This window comes from Pseudophryne corroboree, chromosome 2, assembly GCF_028390025.1.
Source record: "Pseudophryne corroboree isolate aPseCor3 chromosome 2, aPseCor3.hap2, whole genome shotgun sequence".
In the NCBI taxonomy this organism is placed as follows: domain Eukaryota; kingdom Metazoa; phylum Chordata; class Amphibia; order Anura; family Myobatrachidae; genus Pseudophryne; species Pseudophryne corroboree.
In genome coordinates, this window is record NC_086445.1 from 1,009,638,465 (window position 1) to 1,009,655,336 (window position 16,872).

The following is a 16,872-nucleotide window of genomic DNA, read 5'->3' on the forward strand; positions in this document are numbered from 1 at the left end:
AGGAGGGGGTTTAGGTTTAGGCACCACCAGGGAGGGTTAGAGTTAGGCTGTGGGGGGCGGGGGTTTGGGTTAGGTTTAGGCTGCGGGGGGAAGGTTAGGGTTAGGCTGCGGGTGAAGGGGGTTAGGTTTAGGCTGCGGTGGGAGGAATAGGGTTAGGCTGCGGTGAGTGGGGGGGAGGATTAGGTTTAGGCTGCTAGAAGGGAGGGTTAGGGCCAGTAGGGAAAGGCAAGTATACTTACCACCAGGGAGGGTTAGAGTTAGGCTGTGGGGGAGGGGGGCGGGGGTTTGGGTTAGGTTTAGGCTGCGGTGGGAGGAATAGGGTTAGGCTGTGGTGGGAGGAATAGGGTTAGGCTGCGGTGGGAGGAATAGGGTTAGGCTGCGGTGAGTGGGGGTTAGGGTTAGGCACCCCCAGGAAGGTTTACAGTTAGCCTGCGGGAGTGGGGGGAGGGTTAGGTTTAGGCTGCTAGAAGGGAGGGTAAGGGGCAGTAGGGAAAGGCAAGTATACTTACCACCCGTCGGGATTCTGATAATTGGGATGCCGCAGTCGGTATTCCATCCCAACCGCCGGCATTTCAATCCCAACCCCACTCAAAGTACACGAGAATCTATGGAGAAATAGAATAGAAATGGCACATGCAGGAGAAACAAAATATTTGTCCTTTTCTTGTTGTCTCTCACTGTCAGTATACTCTCATCTTCTACAAACAACCGACCACCGGGAGTATCCGCCCATGCTTATGTGGAAGCCAAACCGCTCGCTGTTTTTCTGTACCCATTGTCATTTGTTTAGGGACTTACACCCTCCCCATGCTGGGATCCAGTGATCCATCAGAAACGTCCCACCTCTGACCTCAGGCCCCAAATGAGCAGGGAAGTCAGCCGACACGGCCACGACACTCCTACCAGACGGATCCGTTCCGTGTGTCTCGACTGTAACCAAACAGTTGTTGCCCAGAAATATCAATTTCACAAAAAGAGAGACGGACGGATAAATCTGTCCACGCTCTCAATGTCCACCATGTATGGCGCAGCACAAACACAGTCTGCAATTGCTCTCTGCAGAGCGTGTGCCGTTTGCAGATGGCCGCCAGATCTGTCGGGTAAAGGTGATGTAAAAATAACAGTGAAAAGTTTTCTCTTGACATGGTCACGATCATTTTAATAAATAGGTTTGTTTAGAGTAAGCTTAGGATTGGAGCCACAGTATGGAACACTAGTCCTGCGGCCAAAGAGTACAGGCCCCACGCAGTATAATAATGCGCTGATCTTTATTCCCTGCTGCTGACCAAAATAGAGGGATGCTCGTCCAAAGGGGCCAAACAAGGACATGACGTAGCGTCAGGGATTCAGCATCAGAGACTGAACTCAAAAATTTTAAACTGAAATCACAATTTATTAAAACAGTATACATATAAATGACTCCCGGAGTCACTAAGAAAACATTCAAAAACTCCAGCCGCTACACAGAAGTAAAATAAATTGCACGTACAGCTTTGGCTATAATAAACCCGTGTTCATACGTCAGTGTTGTAATAATAGCTGTTATACTCGCCAAGTCTCTGGAATAAATTGCCGAAAATGGAAACAGTATCCAACTGGGCTAAAAACAGTACACGGTTCCTAAAGGAAACAACGGTGTTCAGCCAGTACTAGTAATGTGGAATCCTCAGGTGCACCTAATAATGTAATAATGAGACCGGGTGATCTAAGTTCACCGTTCCTGAAGTGTGGGCCCCCGTGGCCCCGGACCTTGGCTCCTACACAGGAACGTGCTCTTGTTCAGGAGTTCATGCTGGCTGCCAGCAATACCAGACTTCTGGCTTCCAGCACAGTGATACATGAAGAAACAGCAAGGATGAGCGGAGTTTGTATATTCTCCCCGTACTTGTGTGGGTTTCCTCCGGGTACTCTGGTTTCCTCCCACAATCCAAAAATATACTGGTAGGTTAATTGGCTTCCAATAAAAAAAATTACCCTAGTGTGAATGTGTCTGTGTGTACATGTGATAGGGAATATAGATTGTAAGCTCCACTGGGGCAGGGACTGTTGTGAATGGGCCAATATTCTCTGTAAAGCGCTGCAGAATATGTGTGCGCTATAGAGGTAACTGGTAATAAATAATAAATAAATAATGAACAGAGAGTGGACACATGACTGCTATGGATCTGCAAACTGTACGTGTCCTCAACGCGTTTCTCCATCACGCGGGACGACTTCTTCAGGGGGAGATTAAATAGAATAAGAGTTATAGTGAGACTGGAATTTAAATGTTAGGGTAAATGATAAAGTCCAGTTAGAAGTAGCTTAACACACTCTTAGAAAATGTTTGTGCAAGAGTTAGGACTTAAAGAAAGGTGGTCATGAGATTTACAGTATAATACATGTGTGATTAGAGAAAGGGTAGGATAATAGAGACATTAATCTAATATAAAGTAATATAGCAAATCTAGTATTTTAAGTGTAAGATTTTATAACAATAATATTTATACTAATATAATAAAGTAAGGGAATAGTTATGCTGAATATCTATCCTACATATATTGTATATAAATGCCACCCAGACCCAAACCTCAATAGAAAATAAATGGGTAAAACATAAAAATGAGTATCCGGACAATATTTACCTTCCCCCGATGGCCCCCTAACCCTCCCTTCCCGCAGCCTAAACCTAACACCCTCCCCTACAGCCTAACTCTTACCCTCCCCGTGGTGTCTAAACCTGACCCCCCTTCCCGGTGCCTACACCTAACCCTCCACCCCCCGCAGCCTAACCCTAACCCTCCCCTGGGGTACCTAATCTAACCCCTCCTCCTCGCAGCCTAAACCTAACCCCCCTCCCCGCAACCTAAGCCTACCCCTACAGACGAGCAGTGTCGGAATTCTGGCGTGGGTCTTTCGACTGCCAGGATCCCGACCCCATATATATATATAGCTGGACAAGACTTATTTGGGCCCACACACGGTGCTATTTGTGCTACGTGCGATTTGAGCCTATAAATGTGTGATATGCAATTTGGACTAAGTGGGGTATGCTATTTGAACTACATCCGATTTTGACTACACTAGAGTGTACTATGTGTGCTGTAGTACAAAAATACCTGCCTGTACATACTATTTTGCCTTGAGATATGGACTAGACGGGAGCGCGCATCGCAAGGGACAGTACAAACTTTGCTATTTGAACTAGATGCAATCCTATTTGAACTAAAAAGATCAAATAGCATGCGATAATTGTACCGTGTGTGGGCACCATCCCTCCATTCACTCAAATAGGTCATGTTGGAGGTCATTCCGAGTTGATCGCTAGCTGCATTTGTTCGCAGCGCAGCAATCAGGCTAAAAATCAGCAGTTCTGCGCATGCGTATGCGGCACAATGCGCACGCGCGACGTACGGGCACAGCGAACGATATCGTTTTGCACAGGGTCTAGCAAAGCATTTCAGTCGCACTGCTTGCCGCAGAGTGATTGACATGAAGTGGGCGTTTCTGGGTGGCAACTGACCATTTTCAGGGAGTGTGCGGAAAAACGCAGGCGTGCCAGGAAAAAAGCAGGCATGGCTGGGCGAACGCGGGGCTGGTTTGTGACGTCAAATCTGGAACTGAATAGTCTGAAGTGAATAGGTTTTGAGCTACTCTGAAACTACACAATTTTTTTTTGCAGGCGCTCTACGATACAACCGTTCACACTTCTGCTAAGCTAAAATACACTCCCAGTGGGAGGCGGCATAGCGTTTGCACGGCTGCTAAAACTGGCGAGCGATCAACTTGGAATGACCCCCATTGTACTGAACACTGAGCTATCCAAGTTCCAAATGGTCCAAGTTAGTGACATGTTCCACCCCCTGGTGCAATACCCAAGAATGTATCTGTCTGTTATTACCCAGTCTTGTTCTCATACTTTTTGTTCCCAATTTGTAAAGTACTATGGACTATGCAGACTCTATAGAAGTAACTGTTAATAAATACGATACACATTTATCTGAAGAACTCAGTGGCCAGTGGCTTGCAGTTTGGAATATGAGAGAGTTCCCATTCCCCACTAACACACCCAATTTGTAAGTTAGCATGAGGAAGGGACAATGCTGAGTAACATACTGTAAATCTTGGTGGAAGTTTTCTTGGAAACTGATCTGCTCATCTGTTGTGTACATTAATTTCCTCCCGATACAACATGATGTTCTCATTCCATCAATAATTTGTTACAAACTACAAAAACCTGCGAGCATATTTACTCCATAATTCCATTTATTTGAGTGTTAGCATTTGCTCTGCATAATCTCCCTGCAAATTCACTGTTTCAGGACGTTAGTGAGATAAAAGCTGATGGACGGTGAAAGAAAGACCTGGACACTGATCACTGTACTCCTGTGCTTAGTAACAGGTAAGTCATCACCTCTATACCAGGTACTGTAAGCCTCCTATAGCCATAGGCCTCCTGCGGGAATATGCGTAGCATATATTTATTATTACATCTATCCATATGTCCATGTGTTTGGAGGTGTTTTTTTTAACTATATTAACTATGTTGCTATACATAAAAAAAAAAAAAAACACTAGTAAAAAAATAAAGTAAAACTGACCTGTGGCTTTAATGAGACCCTCCCCAACACCAAATTATCTGTTGCCATTCCTAAAACAAGTTGTGAATCCTGAAAATTGTTGTGCCTAAGAGCAGCCTGAATCCTAAATCTGTTGAAAGAGGAGCGCGCTGCTATGCATACTGCTGTGTTCTTGTTCTCATAGAAAAGCTTCATGCCTTATCCCAAGATGGCCACTGAGATCTGCACTGAGCATATGCAGGGGCCATCTTGTCTTGAGACTGTATATAGTGACATGGTGGGAGACAGAAGTCTCCTGTTTAGCTCCTATAAGAGACCCGCTTAATGCATGCATATTCAGCCTCCCTAGACTGCTACCCTTTTGCTGTATACACTCCCCAGCTGGTGAGCTGTGTATGTCACTCTGCTCTGCTAAAGCTATGCTCCATCATCAGTGTGCATGTAACAGTGAGTACGACTGTACCTTCTATCTATAAATAAATCAACAGCACTGGTTAAGTAACTGGGCTGTCCATAGTATGAGTCATCCGCTGGTGTGTGCCTATATAACTCTGCAAGGAATACATATGATATCCCAGCTTTTGGGATGCCGGCTGTCACAATACTGACAGCGGCTTCCCGGAGCATAAATCCTGACACCTCTTGAAAAGCTAACCTAACCCTGATCCCTAACCCCCCCGACCATACTCTCTTGCAGCCTGAACTTAACTGTATCCCCCCCCCCCCCCCCGCAGCTTAACCCTAACCATCCCCAGTGGTGCCCCACCCTAATCCCCCTCCTGCAGCCTAAACCTAACCCTCCTTCCTCCGCAGCCTAACCCTCCCCGGGGGTGCGTAACCCCTCCCTCCCTGCAGCCTATGAGATTGGGTACACACTAGGCGAAGTGCTCTCTAAGCGGCGTCACTTAGTGTGTTTCCTTCCCTGCGGGGACGGCGGCGGCAGTGCGTACACACTGAGCGATATGCAAATTATATCACTCAGTCACGCTGCGACCGGACCGTGCATGCAGTTATTGGACGACAGTCCAAATTGAGCTGCATGCACGGCCATCAACGAGAGTCGTTAACGACCCGAGGGGCTGAGCATCGCTCGGCGGCGGAGGCGGCGTACACACTTAGCAATAAAGTAAACAACGTTGCTCAGGACATGTCAAAATGAGCGACGTTGTTTAATTCATTGCTAAGTCTGTACCCACCTTTACCCTAACCCTCCCCGTGGGTGCCTAACCCCCCCCCCACCCACCACCACCACAGCCTAAACCAACTCTCTCTCCTTTCCTCGCAGCTTACCACTGTATCCCGGCTTGATCGGGATACCGGTGTTCGGGATCTCGGCGCCGGCATTGCGATCCATTTCGGGATCACGGCGTCGTCATTCCGAGCAGTGTCGGGATGCTGAACACAAGAGTCTTGACTGCATCCCCTCTGCAATATCAACACCTCTAGACACAAAATCCCAACTCAATGCTGCCACAGGATTGGATGTGAGACAATCACATGATGCTCAAGTCTACCCTTGGGAATCCTCTTCAGCTATAGATGTCCCATTGCTGATGTGCCTCCCAATCAACTGAATTAAATATTATGATTAAATAGTGTATGTCTCCTTTAGGCCCAGATTTATCAAGCCTTGAAGAGTGATAAATTGCACGGTGATAACAGACCAGCCAATCAGCAACTAACTGCCATGTTACAGGCTGGGTTTGGAAAATTACACTTAGGAGCTGATTGGTTGGTACTATGGGGTCTATTCATGAAGGAGTGAAAAGTGTGGAGAAGTGAGCCAGTGGAGAAGTCACCCATGGCAACCAATCATCATTTAAGTAACATTTATAATTTGCATACTATACAATTGTACGGAGCAGCTGATTGGTTGCCTGGGGCAACTTCTCCACAGGCTCACTTCTCCACTCTTTTCACTGCTTCATGAATAGACCCATTTATCACCTTGCAATTTATCACTCTCCAAGGCTTGATAAATCTGGGCCTAAGCCTTGAAATCTTGTCCGTGGAAACATCAATAACCTCTTTAGCTCATCACTAATAACTCATTTTATAGATGAAAAAATAAGTTTAGTACCTAATACCATAGCATCATTTGCTTTACTTTGATACATACTTAAACAGTATTATCTGTATACATAACTGCATTAGTTGGCAGTACCGTGACTAGGGAACACAACAACCCTTTGGTTCCCTGTATTTTATTATTTTAGTGTGACTTTGATATATTGTGACCACTCATTGCTGTGCTCTCCCGTCCCTCTAGGACACACAAATGTGACAGTGTGATATTGTGCTAAACGCCGAGCCTTCAACAGTGAGAAATAAAAAGCTGGAAAATGAGAATGTCATAGGAGATAAAATATAGCCAAAAAGCCCACATTTGTCACTGCTGAAATAAACCATCAACATCGAGACGTATGGCGGTCTACAGAATAATACCGGGGAGACATATGGGACAATCATGCGTCAATTCTCACTAGTTACAGATTGCTCTCTCCCAGGATAGATTGTTTCCTCCACAGAACCTGACAATAAGTTACACAAGAAAATGCCATACTGTGTGTGGTCATTGGCCCTCAATCCGAGTTAATCGCACGCTAGCTGTTTTTAGCAGCCATGCAAACGCATAGTCGCCGCCCACAGGGGAGTGTATTTCCACTTTGTAAGAGTGCGAACGCCTGTGCAGCCGAGCGCCTGCAAAAACATTTTGTGCAGTTTCAGAGTAGCTCTGGACTTACTCAGCCCTTGCGATCATTTCAGCCTTTTTGGTGCCGGAATTGACGTCACAAAGCCGCACTGTAAACGCCCGGACACGCCTGCGTTTTCCCTACCACTCCCAGAAAACGGTCAGTTGACACCCATAAACGCCCTCTTCCTGCCAATCTCCTTGCGATCGGCTGTGCGAATGGATTCTTCGTTAAATCCATACTTCAGCAATGATCCGCATTGTACCCGTACGATGCGTGTGCGCATTGCGGTGCATTCGCATGCGCAGTAGAGACCTGATCGCAGCGAAAATCAGCAGCGTGCCATCAACTCGGAATGACCCCCTTTGTAAGACATTGGACAGATTAAACAACTAGTTAATAATTAGTTAATAATAATATTAGAAGTAATAATATAAATTAGTTAGTGATAACTAGTGGTAGTTATAATAATTGAATCATTTGATGGCAGTTGAAGTCCTAATAAATAAGGGGTCTATTTACTAAACCTTGCATGGAGATTAAGTGGACGGAGATAAAGTACCAGCCAATCAGCTCCTAACTGTCATTTTTACTAATACTGATAAGTTGAGATCTGTGGGGGTAATTCAGAGCTGATCGCTGGGCTGCATTTTTTGCAGCCCTGCGATCAGATAGTCGCCACCTACAGGGGGAGGGGATAAGGTCTGTGCAGGTGTGCGATCGCATTTGTTGCAGAGCTGCACAAAAATCAGTTTGTGCAGTCTCTGCTCAGCCCAGGAGTTACTCTTCCTCTGCGGTGTAATCCTGCTGAATGGGGCCGGAGCTGACGTCAGACACCCTCCCTGAAAACGCCTGGTCCCGCCTGCGTTTTTCCGGAGACTCCTGTAAAACGGTCAGTTGCCACCCACGAACGGCCTCTTCCTGTCAATCACCTTAGTGATCGCCCGTGCGATCGCTTTTTTCGCACCGTCGCGTCGCTAGGCACCGATGCCCGGTGCAGTCATTTGATGCGTCGGCGCATTGCGGTGCATACACATGCGCAGTTCAGATCTGATCGCCCACTGTGCGACAACGCACAGCAGTGATCATGTCTGAATTACCCCCAGTATCTTTTAACAGAGTCAGCAAAGGGGACTACAATGAAAAGGAGTAACATAGGGCCTGATTTATCAATGCTTGGAGAGAGATAACGTGGAGAGAGATAAAGCGCTAACCAATCAACTTCTGTCTTTCTACAGGCTGTGTTAGACAAATGACAGCTAGGAGCTTATTGGTTGGTACTTTACATATCTCCTTGACTTTATCTCTCCTCAAGCTTTGATAAATCTGCCCCATAGGTTCCAGTAAATTAAGTAAAATTATTATATTTCCAGGCATTTAGTTAGACAGTTAGGGGGTCATTCCGAGGTGATTGCTAGCTGCCGTTGTTCGCTGCGTAGCGATCAGTGAAAAAAATGGCTATTCTGCGCATGCGGATGCACCGCAATGCGCACGCGCGTCATACGGTTTCGAAGTCCTTTGTGTTTTTGCACTGGTTCTAGTGATGATTCCAATCGCACAGCCGAACGCAAGGAGATTGACCGAAAGAGGGCGTTTCTGGGTGTCAACTGACCTTTCTGGGAGTGTTTGGAAAAACGCAGGCGTGACCGGGCGTTTTCTGGGCGGGTATCTGACGTCATTACCGTGTCATTCATCGCAGCAATCATCGCACAGGATAAGTAACTACAGGGCTGGTCTTGTTTTGCACAAAATGTGTTTGCAGGCGCTCGGCCGCACAGGCATTCACACTCCTGCAAAGTGAAAATACACTCCCCCGTGGGCGTCGACAATGCGTTTGCATGGCTGCTAAAAACTGCTAGCGAGCGATCAACTCGGAATGACCCCCTAAGACCTTTTTGTTGTGGCCTGGTTCCCTTAGGGAACTCAGACATGTGCTGACCAAAAAGTACATTACTGTGTGATAGTGGTACTCCCAGTTGCAGGACTCCCTGCTATACTGTGGCCTGGCATAGATTGGTGCTAGCTGCTACTTCTGTGGGTACCCCACACTTTGTGCCCCCCTCATTAGCAGTTATCACCCCAGGCTATATACAGTGGTCGGTGCTGGCTAGTTGTATTGTTTGGAGAAGTTATATGTTCAGGGCCACAACAATTAGCAGCCTACACTAAATCAGGCTGTGTGGCAGTGATATTAGTGTTGATGAGGATGAGGATGATGAGATAACTGAGGAAGATACCCATAATTCACAGCCCTGATCCCATGATCCTTCACAATGTGGAGGATCAAGCAAACCAAGAACTACCCACAAAGATTTGCCCACGTGTGCCTTTTCCAACCAATCTGCGGCTGTTCTTCCGCTCTGTTTCATTTGTGTCCTGCGTCATCTTCTGTCACTAGTAGGAAATGTATCTGTTAGTATATGGAAATCCTTTCTGCTCGCTCCGCCATTCTGCGTAATCACCACCCGCCGCCCTCTTGTTTTACTAATATGAAATGTATCTTATCTCAGACTAGCAGCCTGCTGTAATAACTGTCCCGGGGTCCTGTTCCTGCCTGTGTCATTTCATCCAGTGCCATATCCTAATAGCAGGGACATTACACAGCTTTCATACCATTTACATTGAGGGTGACAAGAAACTTCTGCCCTACTACAATGTCCCCAAAGCATGGAAGTGCCAGGAGCGTTTTCGGGGTGGCTGCATGCTGACTGACTGCGCTGCCAAGGGTCAACCTTAATTTGCTGGATCCGCAATTAAATTGCAGACGCATTGTGAGGCGGCACTACACATGCTGGGTGGCCTTGCCCTGTGCTGGGTGGCCTCCAGCATGTGCAGATATAGACACAGATCTTGCTGCATATGTGTAAGTCTGTGACCTCCTGCTGCCTCCATTCCCTTCCTCACATCATGTCACTGCCCCTGTCACATCACTCATCTCCTGATATACTCTGTGCTGCTGGGGACCCTGCTCCTCCCACTATATAACTCTCAGTCTGTGACTTCCTGCTGCCTCCATTCCCCTCCTCACATCATGTCACTGCCCCTGTCACACGCAGCCGTGTCCTCACTGACACATCACTCATCTCCTGATATACTCTGTGCTGCTGGGGACCCTGCTCCTCCCACTATATAACTCTCAGTCTGTGGCTTCCTGCTGCCTCCATTCCCCTCCTCACATCATGTCACTGCCCCTGTCACATGCAGCCCTGTCCTCACTGACACATCAATCATCTCCTTATATACTCGGTGCTGCTGGGAGACCCTGCTCCTTCCACTATATAACTCTCAGTCTGTGGCTTCCTGCTGCCTCCATTCCCCTCCTCACATCATGTCACTGCCCCTGTCACATGCAGCCCTGTCCTCAATGACACATCACTCATCTCCTGATATACTCTGTGCTGCTGGAGACCGCTGCTCCTCCCACTATATAACTCTCAGTCTGTGGCTTCCTGCTGCCTCCATTCCCCTCCCCACATCATGTCACTGCCCCTGTCACATGCCGCCCTGTCCTCACTGACACATCACTCATCTCCTGATATACTCTGTGCTGCTGGGGACCCTGCTCCTCTCACTATATAACTCTCAGTCTGTGGCTTCCTGCTGCCTCCATTCCCCTCCTCACATCATGTCACTGCCCCTGTCACATGCAGCCCTGTCCTCACTGACACATCACTCATCTCCTGATATACTCTGTGCTGCTGGAGACCGCTGCTCCTCCCACTATATAACTCTCAGTCTGTTGCTCCATGCTGCCTCCATTCCTCTCCTCACATCATGTCACTGCCCCTGTCACATGCAGCCCTGTCCTCACTGACACATCACTCATCTCCTGATATACTCTGTGCTGCTGGAGACCGCTGCTCCTCCCACTATATAACTCTCAGTCTGTTGCTCCATGCTGCCTCCATTCCTCTCCTCACATCATGTCACTGCCCCTGTCACATGCCGCCCTGTCCTCACTGACACATCACTCATCTCCTGATATACTCTGTGCTGCTGGGGACCCTGCTCCTCTCACTATATAACTCTCAGTCTGTGGCTTCCTGCTGCCTCCATTCCCCTCCTCACATCATGTCACTGCCCCTGTCACATGCAGCCTTGTCCTCACTGACACATCACTCATCACCTGATATACTCTGTGCTGCTGGAGACCGCTGCTCCTCCCACTATATAACTCTCAGTCTGTTGCTCCATGCTGCCTCCATTCCTCTCCTCACATCACATCACTAACACGTCACTCATCACCTCTGTGCTCCTGGGGGCCCCTGCTCTTTCCACTATAAAACTGTTGCCTCCATTCCCCTCCTTACAATATGTTTTCCTCTCCACAGATTATGGGTCATGCTCCGAAATTCTACAAGGTCCTCAGAATGTTACTGTCCTGACGGGCTCTAGTGCCAGCTTCACGTGCACGGTAAAGGAAGGATGGCAAAGTGTTTCGTGGTATCTAGCAGACATCTTTGTTGTCAGTATCACACACGCAGGGACTACTGTGAGTAGCAATAACATAAATGCACGGAATAGCACAAATAGCGTCAATGGAGCCTTTACCTCGGAGATAACAATTATCAACGCCAACAAAAATAACTCCGGAACAGTACGATGCAGCAGCCTCTCTGCGTCATTTCAGGACGCCTACCTCACTGTACAGGGTGTGTATGATGTTCTACACATGTCACTTTTTAGAATTTTTGGGTTATTTTTGTGTTCTATATATATGTTTATTGAAGTTTTTCCAACATAACAAAAGCTCTAATCTGTCTTGATCACATGTTGTATAAACCTTACTCTGTGTAGATATTGCAATCTGTCTGCAACGGGGGAAACAATGGGAAAAAAAATCACTAAAGAAAAAAAGGGAAACAAAAATATTTACTCTAACGGTAAAAAAGTAAAAACCTAAAACTGAAAACCATTGGGCCCCCGCATTCATTATATCCGTATATTATATAGATATTCACTTTAGAACACTTGATCTTCCAAACTGATTGCTGAACCAATCCTAAACCTGATTAAGTCATTGTTTTGTATGTTTGTTTATTTTATTAAATAATAGAATTGATCTTTTACATTCCATGGAGAGGGTCGAATCAAATGATTTCCATTGTGTGGCTGCCAATCCTTTTCTAGCTGACAGTTCTACACGTGCCACAAACGTTCTAACTGGTGGGGATAGTTTCCAGAAAGGTCCATGTTGAGGACCTTCCATGTTGAGAATGGCCTCATGGGTCAGAGGAGTCTGATAGTTCCACCTCATCACAAGCACTTATAAGGGGATGTAGGATCGAGGCGCACAACTGTTTAAATGAAACAATGCAACGATAAGCTGTTTGTTGAGAGATAGCGGAAAATCTACTTATATTACATTTATTAGAATTGGGGCTGCGGTTTTCTGCAATAGAACAGGCCCCAAAAAGCAAGCTTTTCGGAGCTTGATATCCAAATGGCTAATACAATGTTGAGCAAACTTGCATTAACTTTGTCTGTCTCCTGAAGAGGAGATGCAGAGGACGGGGCTCTACGCGTCGGCAAAATGCCGCAAATCGGGCTAAAATAACAATAATTACATCATATTGGGCTGCCCCCTCCCTATGGAACCGCGATTGCCAGTATTATCTCCCTTCCTCTCCACTTATCTAGGAAGTGGGCAGGATGCGGGACACTTATCCACTCTTCCAGGGCACTGTGAGACTCTCGGGAGGCTCCCAAACCTACCGGGAAAGTAGTTAAAGTAGATTGCTTAGCAATTGTGGGCTACAGGCTATAATTTCTGGATTTTTCCCTAGAACTGGGATCTATAAATCTGATGCAATACACTTGCCCATGCGCCAACCAATGGCAGGCACGCACACTCCACTAGAACTCCTTAGTGGTAGAATTAAGCTCCTGGCAATGGGAAGAAAACCACTGCTTAGGGGTTTTCACCGTGATACGCCGTTATATGGGATGGTCATTTTTAGGGGACCCAAAGCAAAGATTAATAAATTAATAATTATGTTTGGAGTCTCTCTCTGGGTTCCAAATGATGTTAATATGGTTATAACATATTCGTAACATTGGTAATATTTTCCTCCTTCCTCAGTTAATGGATCTGTTCAGATAACCAATGGGAGCGTCACGGTGAAACCAAACACCAATATAAGCATGGTCTGCAATGCCTCGGGGTGGTTTCCAGCTCCTGCCATCACTTGGAAAATGAACAATACTTTAGCGAGTAATTTATATTACTTCACGGACTACGCTACAGGGGCAGACAGTGCTGTAAGCACTTTTACCATCAACCCAGATGGAGATATGAATTTAACCTGCCTGGCCTCAATATCCACGCTGAATGAGCCGCAGTCTGCAACGGTCAATGTGGCAGTACGTGAACAAATCCAAGGTAAGTGCGTCTGATGGTAAATACTGTATTGTCAATTTGGTAGGAACCTCACGCATTTTTTAAAAAAAACGTTTTTTGCATAAAAGCCTGCAGATGCTAACAGTGCCGTAACTAGACATTTTAGCGCTGTGTGCAAGAAACAGCATCGGCGCCCTTCCCCCCCTTACATACAAATCAGGGCTATTGCGTGCCTAGAAAATATAGGGGTGCGGTTTCATGTGAAAGAGGCGTGGCCACAGAGCTCCCTTTTACACATTACGGCAGGTAGAGTCAACTTATACACATTACAGCAGGCGGAGCTTCCTTTTTTTTTTACACATAATGCCAGCTTGGCCTCGAAGGGCCTGGTATTCAGACCTTCAGGAAATGCTCACAGAAGATCCGTGACCTCTTCCTCCCAGGGAGGACCTGTTGCAACAGGGGCCCTGTGTGTTCCAAGACTTACCGCGGTTACGTTTGACGGCGTGGCGGTTGAACACCAAATCCTAGCTAGGAAAGATATTCCGGGGGAAGTCATCGCTACTCTAATCAAAGCTAGGAAGGAGGTAACGGCGAAGCACTATCACCGTATCTGGAGGAAATATGTATCTTGGTGTGAAGCCAAGAATGCTTCTACGGAAGATTTCCTACTTATAATGGGAAATGTGATGAGGCCGAATTTACAAAAAAAAAAATGTGAAAAAATTCTGCAGTGTGCCCTGTGATAATCTCGCCAGCTCAGGCTGGCAAGATCACAGGGCAGCACTGTGATGTGCACCCTTTTGCCCAGCTTTCTCTGCCCCTGGTAGAGAAAGCTGAGCGGGGACTTGGCAGAGTGATCAGCTCTGTGTGTCCGATGGACACAAGCTGATCAATGTGTAAATATAAATAAATACATTTAAAAAAAAAATCATACTCACCTGTCCAGGTAGCCGGTGTCCGCTGCTCCGGTGAGCGCTGCCGGGGGCACCGGGTCCCCCATATGCTGCAAAGTGACCACGGTGCAGTAAAGTGATGCTGCAAAGCGGCAGCGCACTTTACAGCACAGGGGGGTCACCGCAGCGCACAGGATCCAGCGCCGGGCAGCCCAGCAGGAACAGCGCGGACCGGCTCCCTAGACTGGTGAGTATATTGATCCTCTGTGGGGGGGGTCCGCGGTGCGCGGGGGTAGTCGTGACTGGTGGAGTCAACCGGGCGGCGGCGGTAGCGGCGATGTCAGCGGGGGCGGCGCATGCGCAGCAGGACATCGGGGTATATTTTCTGAAAAATACCCCGATGATGCTGCAGAGTATCATCGCAGGGACAGAGCTTGACCGCAAGCTCTGTCCCTGCATGCGCTAGTTGATACATCCCTGCGATGTAATCAATTATCGCAGTGCGAGTTGGGGCGATTTTATCACCTGTCATCCGCATCCTGGATGCGGATGGTGATAAATAGGCCCCTAAATGTCCATCGGTTTGAAACTGACAGCAAAACTGCTACTTAGTAAATTTAGGGGGACATGTACTAAGCAGTGATAAAAGTGGAGAAGTGAGCCAGTGGAGAAGTTGCCCATGACAACCAATCGGCATTGACATAACATTTATAATTTGCATATTATAAAAGTATACAGAGCAGCTGATTGGTTGCCATGGGCAACTTCTCCACTGGCTCACTTCTCCACTTTTAGCACTGTTTAGTACATTTCCCCCAAAGTCCTAAGATTAGACATTGTAGACACAACTCCCAAAATTTGTTTGGGTATGGTACAGTATAAAAGATTTACAATGGCTAGGTCGGCAGAGATTCGGCACCCCATATGGTTGACATCAATTAGGTCAACACTGACAAAAGGTCTACCACATGAAAAGGTTGACATGGGAAATGGTCGACGCACTATTTTTATTTTATTTATTTTTGTGATAACACCCTCTGTCCACAGCCCAAGATGATTTTGCCATGGCGCAGAATTTACTCTTAAAACTAAGTACTTTATATACATTATAACATTTTAAGTGATCGTTTATGGTTTTTCCTTAGAAATAGGAAGCAGGGATGCCCTTGATCGCAGGATAATAAATATAACAAGTTTTCCCATATTATTTGTTGATATTTACACATACCCCTAATATATACTATTTTTTAAATGTTCACCTTTACTTATGTGACTATTTGGAATGTCCACAAGAGGTCAATCACTTACTGAATTGGAATCAGACATGATATTGGTATGAATAGGGAGAAGGGGATGACCTCCTGTTCTACAGTAACTTACGGCCACAAATACACAAGATGGGAAAACAGGATTTCCTAATATCCCGTTTATACCCCTTTCCCACCTCACTAATAACCCGGTATCGACCAGGTATATTGCTGGGGGTATCCGTTTGGATGGTCGACAGTCACTAGGTCAACCACTATAGGTCGACCTTTTCATGTGTCAACCATTTTCATGTGTCGACCATCTGTCTATGTCGACCATGCCAATGTCAACCAATAGTGGTCGACCTAATGACTGTTGACCATAACATGGTAGACCATTCATACCGGAACCATTGCTGGTTCGACACGGGTCACTGTGCGGTGTGAAAGGAGTCACTCCTGAATTCCCGTGAATAAAGAAGGGTTATTCCCGGGTTATTACCGGGTCAGGTGCAGTGCCACCTGGGACCCGTTCACAGTATAGGCAGAGGCGGCGTTGGAGATGATCTAATCTCCCAGCGCCGCCTCCGCACCCGCCCTTGATGCCGCCTCTGTTCCCGGTCCCGATGGCAACCCAACCCGGCATATTGCCGGGTCGGTAAGCCAATCTGAAAGGGTCCAATGCCTGCACACAGGAAGGACCCGTTTCCAATTCTTGGGTGCAACACAGCATTGTGATGTGAAAGCGGTACAATCTGGAGCACCTATGAATTACACAGGTTCTGTGGCTGATTAAAACCAGGTGAAAAGCAGGCATGAATTTAGCTAGCCACAGAACCTGTATAAATGATAGGTGTCCCTGAATAAAGGGGTATTATGGCAGGCCTAGTAAAACAGTAAGTGTATCTAATGAGATACAATACATCAATATAAGACGTATCATTGCTATTTAGAGACTAATAGCGGTCTATTCATGAAGCAGTGAAAAGTGTGGAGAAGTGAGCCTGTGGAGACGTTGGCCATGACAACCAATCAGCTGCTCCGTACAATTGTATAGTATGCAAATTATAAATGTTACTTCAATGCTGATTGGTTGCCATGGGCAACTTCTCCACTGGCTCACTTCTCCACTCTTTT

General features: G+C 46.7%; 1 protein-coding gene across 1 annotated transcript in view; it reads left to right on the forward strand.

Moving 5' to 3' along the window:
- The window catches only part of IGSF5 (immunoglobulin superfamily member 5), a 129,100-nt gene that overhangs the window by 69,062 nt on the left and 43,166 nt on the right, over nt 1-16,872 (forward strand). Inside the window, exons 2-4 of the mRNA XM_063956593.1 lie at nt 4,302-4,381; nt 11,584-11,904; nt 13,335-13,634. Of these exons, the coding sequence (XP_063812663.1) occupies nt 4,324-4,381; nt 11,584-11,904; nt 13,335-13,634 (679 nt within the window). The 5' untranslated portion in view covers nt 4,302-4,323. The remainder of the gene's footprint in view (nt 1-4,301; nt 4,382-11,583; nt 11,905-13,334; nt 13,635-16,872) is intronic.